Source organism: Gossypium raimondii, chromosome 13 (genome assembly GCF_025698545.1).
Source record: "Gossypium raimondii isolate GPD5lz chromosome 13, ASM2569854v1, whole genome shotgun sequence".
Taxonomy (NCBI): domain Eukaryota; kingdom Viridiplantae; phylum Streptophyta; class Magnoliopsida; order Malvales; family Malvaceae; genus Gossypium; species Gossypium raimondii.
Window position 1 is genome coordinate 13977224 of NC_068577.1, and position 5933 is coordinate 13983156.

At 34.5% G+C, this 5933-nt stretch overlaps 1 protein-coding gene across 1 annotated transcript; it reads left to right on the forward strand.

Moving 5' to 3' along the window:
• Positions 1-3142: 3142 nt before the first annotated feature.
• Positions 3143-4132, forward strand: LOC128036136 (uncharacterized mitochondrial protein AtMg00860-like). Its single transcript, XM_052627015.1, has 2 exons — positions 3143-3265; positions 3683-4132. The coding sequence occupies exons 1-2, from the start codon at positions 3143-3145 to the stop codon at positions 4130-4132; spliced, it is 573 nt and encodes a 190-aa protein (XP_052482975.1).
• The last annotated feature ends 1801 nt before the right edge of the window (positions 4133-5933 follow it).

The following is a 5933-nucleotide window of genomic DNA, read 5'->3' on the forward strand; positions in this document are numbered from 1 at the left end:
TTTAGTGGTAGCTACGGCTACATATCAACGGTAGCTTCGGCTACATATCAGTGTGGCACTTATGTGCTCATTCTCTACGTATCCGTGTATATTCTGAGTGTTCAACGAGAAATTGACTAAGTGAAAATACATGAGATCATGTAACAATTAAGTGTAATTGAATGATGAATATATGTGTGGAATTGAATTGAATAGTGATCGAAAGTGAAAAAGTGAAATTATGAAATAGTAGAATTAGAAACAAAATAGTTTTGGACAGAAACAGTTGTGTAAATTTCAAAAATCACCATAAATGGTGGAAATCTAAATAGAGAGTGAATAAGATATGAAATGAAAGCTTAATTAGTCTATTTTTACATAAAATAAACAGAGCAAGCAAAAGACTTATATATTTTGAGATATTTTAAGTTTAGTGAGATAGGGTCAGAATGAGTTTGGAATCCCCTATTCTGAATTTGGAAAATTGTTAATAATTGTACAAAAATAATTATGGGCTAAACTTTATATTTTTAGAACCCTGAATAAGTATATTTTCAAGTTAAATAAACGTAAGTAACATCCGAATTCTGTACAGAGAGATAATTAATTTTTAGTGAAGAGAGGTCAGAACTGTCGAGCAGTGAAACAGGGGAAACTTTAAAAAATAAACTGTACTTATTGGCTAAGCCAAAAATTCTAAAAATTTTATGGTAAGAAGATATGTGAATCTAGTTTTAGGGAAAATTAACAGATCTTAATATGGAGCTCTGTAGCTTAGGATAAAAATAATTTAGTGACTTTGACTCGAATAAACAACTTTGCTTATACGTGTGATTGAATAGTAAAATTATAGAAAATGTTATTTGTAAGAGTGTTATGTACATTAAGGATGTGGAATGGAGAGGAAGAGGAGGAGGAAAAATAAAATATATGAATAATTTGTATATAAATTGGTCATATGCCGATTATATTTGATAAATGTTGAATTAGAAATGACATAATGTTTCATTTCAATTAGTTATTATGAATTGAATTGTAAATTCATATGGATGAAACCAAACAATTATTTGTTAGTATTATGCATGAAATAATGTATTATTCTATATATATATTCATGGTTGAATTATGATTGTTGAGAAAGATAGATAAATTGGAAAGAAAGTTCAAATTGAGTAGAACGCAGGGTTGAGTACTTTCGTTCAGTGATAAAGACGAATTGACGAAAAATACCGTGGATGGACCATAGCAATAAGTGATATGTAATTCCGTGTACAACCATAGCTGGGCTATGGCATTGGCATATGTTATGTGATTACGTGTAAGACCATAGTTGGACTATGGCATCGAGAAAATAAAGTACTCAATTCCATAAGACGTTCACTAATTTGACAAAGTTGGTAAGTGTTACATGGACTCACACTCAAGTGATAGATTTATTGTGATTGTTGAAGTTGAATTTAATTAAGTGATTTCACCAATTGGATATTGTATATGGCAAGATGTGTTAGTGAGTTACATATTTATAAAATGATATTTGAAGTTCAGGAAGTGATATATGAAATTAATATGAAAAGATTTAAGATTGTTATTAGTATTGTTTCGACATAATGTGGATTCTTCGATGTTGAAATGATTTAACTAATTTATTGAGCATATGAATGAGTATGAGACTCATACGAGTTATTATAGATATGTACATGTGTCTTATAAGCTTTGAAATAATAAGACTTGTGAATTATGAATTAATCTGTGTGAAAGTATATGGGATAGATTAGCGAATCTTTATAAGATATTGAATATTTAATATATTACAATGGTTTAATAGGAAAAATATGATGATACGAGAATATAAAATGATACGGATCAATTCAAGTACTCGCGAGAAGCAAGTAATAATTGATAAATTCATATGACGATAAAGTGAAGGATTATAAGTTCATATATGGCTATGAAATGAACAAATGGTGATAGCTATAAGGCTTGGATCGAATGAGTATATATATTGGGTCTTGAAAGCCCTAATTAGCGATTCGAAGATAATAATTTGAAAGTTTTAATTTGTATGAAATTTTTTAACTCAATTTAATATGTTTATAAATGTATGTGTTTTGGTAATGCCTCGTACCCTATTCCGGTGTCGAATACGGGTAAGGGGTGTTACAATGTGACATTGCCAGATTCGGCCATAACCTTTAGACCGGGCTTAGGGTGTTACAGAGGAGGTTAAGCTTATAGAATGCAAGAGAAAGGATAAAGCTAAAGTTCCTATTAAGAGAGATGTTGGTCTTACCGCTCAGGCTCCGTGACCCAATAAGTAGGCCAGAGATGATAAACCTCGATAGAATAACATAGTTGGTGATAGAGGCAAAACTCAAAACTGTACTATTTGTGGTAAAAGGAATTTAGGAGAGTGTTGAAGGAATTTGGGCGCATGCTTGAGATGTGGGTCTTTGGATCATAAGATCAAGGATTGTCGACTTTGTAATGAGCAGATGCAAGCTTAAGAGTAGAACAGAGCTCAGAACTAGAGAGCTAGAAAGCAACCTAAGAAAGGTCAGGGTCTGGATAGAGGTGGTAATGTTAGATAGAGACAGAGAGCACTATATCAAGGTGCTAATTGAGTCGATGCAAGACAGGCTGTACTTGTTTATGCGGCTAGACGTAGGGAGGACTGTGACGTAACCGACGTCGTAGCAGGTACTTTTATGATTAATTATGTTCAGTACCTCGTTTTGATTGATATTGGTTTAACCCACACATATGTTTCTTTCTTGATGGTTGATAAATTGGGGATTAGGGTAGAAGAAACTGTTAGTGACATAACTATACTCAATCCCCTAGGATTATCTGTTTGCGTGAACAAAATTTACAAGAGGTGTCTGCCAGAAATTCAAGGAGAAGTATTTCCGGCAGACTTGATGGAATTACCCTTCAGAGAATTTGATTTTATTCTTGGTATAGACTAGATGGTGGAACACCAATTCAGTTTGGACTGCGCTTCAAAGAGGGTTACTTTGAAGACTTCTGTTGGAAAGGAGATAGTGATAGTTGGAGAGCATAGATATTACTCATTTAATGTGATCTTCAATCTATTGGCCAAAAAGTTGGTACGTAAGGGATGCGAATCCTAGTTGGCTTATATTCTGGACACAAATGTTAGTGAATGAACTGTGGAGAGCATTCGTACAATGATGGATTTGTCGACGTCTTTCTAAAAGAGTTACTTGGATTACCTGAGAAGCACGAGGTTGAATTTGGAATTGATCTATTGCCTGATACAGCTCCAGTGTCCATTATTCTCTACCACATGATGCCTAAAGGGCTTATGGAACTCAAGGGATAGCTACAGAAACTATTGGATCGTGGATTCATAAGGACAAGTGTGTTGCCATAAGGAGCTCCAGTTCTATTTGTAAAAAAGAAGGATGGATCCATGAGATTCTACATCGATTACCAGCAACTGAACAAGTTGACTGTAAAGAACTGGTATCCCTTGCTGAGGATAGATGATTTACTTGATCAATTTAAAGGTGCTTAGGTGTTTTCTAAGATCGATCTAAGGTCCGGATACTAACAACTAAAAGTGACAGAAACAGATGTCCCTAAGCCCGCATTTAGGACTCAGTATGGTCACTATAAGTTTCTTGTGATACCCTTCGATCTTACAAACGCTTCGAATGCTTTTATGGACTTAATGAATCAGGTTTTCCAGCTTTATCTTAATCAATTTGTTGTGGTATTTATCGATAATATCTTGATCTACTCCAAGTTTGAAATAGAGCATGATGAGCACTTGAGAGTAGTTCTACGTATTCTCCACGAGAAAAAACTTTATGCTAAATTGAGTAAGTGTGAGTTCTGGCTTTACGAAGTGATGTTTTTGGGTCATGTGGTATCATCTGAGGGTATCCGTGTTGATCCAAAGAAAATTGAAGCTATTTTACATTGGAAACAGCTTAAGAACGTCAATTTAATTCGGAGTTTCCTTGGACTAGCAGAATATTATAAGAGGTTTTTGGAAGGGCTTTCCTTTATTGTAGCTCCTATGACCAAGCTATTGAGGAAAAGTGAACATTTCAAGTGGACTAAGAAGCAACCTGATAGTTTTGATAAGCTTAAGTCCGTGTTGACTCAATCACCTATTCTAATCTAGCCTGAGTTTAGGAAAGACTATATGGTATATAGCGATGCGTCTCAAACCAGTCTTGGTTGTGTTTTGATGAAAGACGGTAAGGTTATGGCCTATGCCTCAAGACAACTTAAGCCACACAAACGTAATTATCCAACTCATGACCTTGAGCTAGCAACTGTTGTTTTTTCCTTCAAGATTTGGAGGCACTATCTATATGGTGATAAGTGTATCATTTACACGGATCACAAGATTTTTAAGTATCTCCTCACACAAAAGGACTTAAACTTGAGGCAGAGGAGATGGATAGAATTTCTCAAGGATTATGATTGTACCATTGAGTACCATCTAGGAAAGATGAACGTTATGGATGATGCATTGAGTAGAAAGTCGATGACTAATTTGAGAGTTATGTTCTCTAAATTGAGCTTGACTGGTGACAAAGGTTTGTTTGTGGAGTTGCAAGTGAGACTTACCATAGTGGATGAGATTTGGTTGAAGTAATCTTTTGATGCATCTCTTGCACCTCAGTTTAGACAGATTGAGAAGGGAAATACTATAGATTTTGGGTTTAATTCTGAAGGAGTTTTGTATTTTCGAGGGAGATATTGTGTGCCTGATGATCGGAATTTGGGATAGTATATTCTTCGAGAAGCACATAGTAGCACATACGCTATGCATCCTAGAGGGAATGAGATGTACAGAGATTTAAGGGAACAGTATTGGTGGCCAGGTCTTAAGAATGAGGTAACCGAGTTTGTGGGTAAGTTTTTGACGTGCCAGCAAGTTAAGGCTAAGCAATAGTTCCCCTCTGGTTTATTACAACTTATTCAGATTCCTTGGTGGAAGTTGGAACATGTGACTATGGACTTTGTTAATGGGTTGCCTATGACACCTACTAAGAAGGATTCTGTCTGGGTAATTGTTGATAGACTGGCTAAGTCAACACATTTTTTGTCTGTTCATACTAATTATTCGTTGCACAAGTTGGCGAGGTTGTACATCTCCGAGATTGTAATTTTATTAATTTATAATTTCTTTATTTATAAAAGGACTAAAATGAAAAAAAATCATATTATGGGCCAAAATACAATTTCATTATATATGAATTTATAATTTTTGTATTTATAAGAGGGCTAAATTGAATTTTTTTCTTTTTTGGGGAGGGGGCAAGGCCCCCGCCTGCCCCTTTCAGATTCGCTTTGGTTCATACAGTTCAATCGACTTTTTTAGTCTAATTCTGTAACACCCCTATACTCGGTCCTATTTTACGGACCTGGTATAAGACTATTACATTTGGTGCCAAACTGGTTTTGGCTAGACACTATTTAATTTAAACGTTTATACATAGTATTTAAACTTATTTAACCTAAAAATTATTAATATAAACGTGTGGGGTCATTACTGGATGTTAGATTATGTTTGGAAATGATTTTAACACTGTTTCTACTCAAAATAGGGGAAAAATATCGATACCAAAACAAAAGGTATTGATACCTTTTAAAAAGGTATCTATACCACTGCACAAAATCAATACCAAAATGACATTTTGGAACTCCGGAAATTCAAATTTTGATGAAGGTATCGATACCTTAGACCTAGGTATCGATACCTATCCTCCGATATCTATACCAGTGAGAAAAACGATACCAAAATCACATTCTGTTTTGGCAATTTTGCATTTCAAAGCCTAGGTATCTATACCTTGGGTAAATTTTGGCAAAAATCAGTTTAAAAGTTCACTAAAAACCCCTGCAATATATAGTTTCTTCTAAACACTTAAGACCAATTTAAAATATATTAAAATTACTTAAAACCACTCCAA

Bases quoted from the DNA above. Each gene is read 5' to 3' on its own strand.
- LOC128036136 (XM_052627015.1), top strand. From the start codon at position 3,143: ATGAACTGTGGAGAGCATTCGTACAATGATGGATTTGTCGACGTCTTT. The intron at 3,266-3,682 runs GTGTCCATTATT...TTAATGAATCAG, and splicing joins TATTGCCTGATACAGCTCCA to GTTTTCCAGCTTTATCTTAA.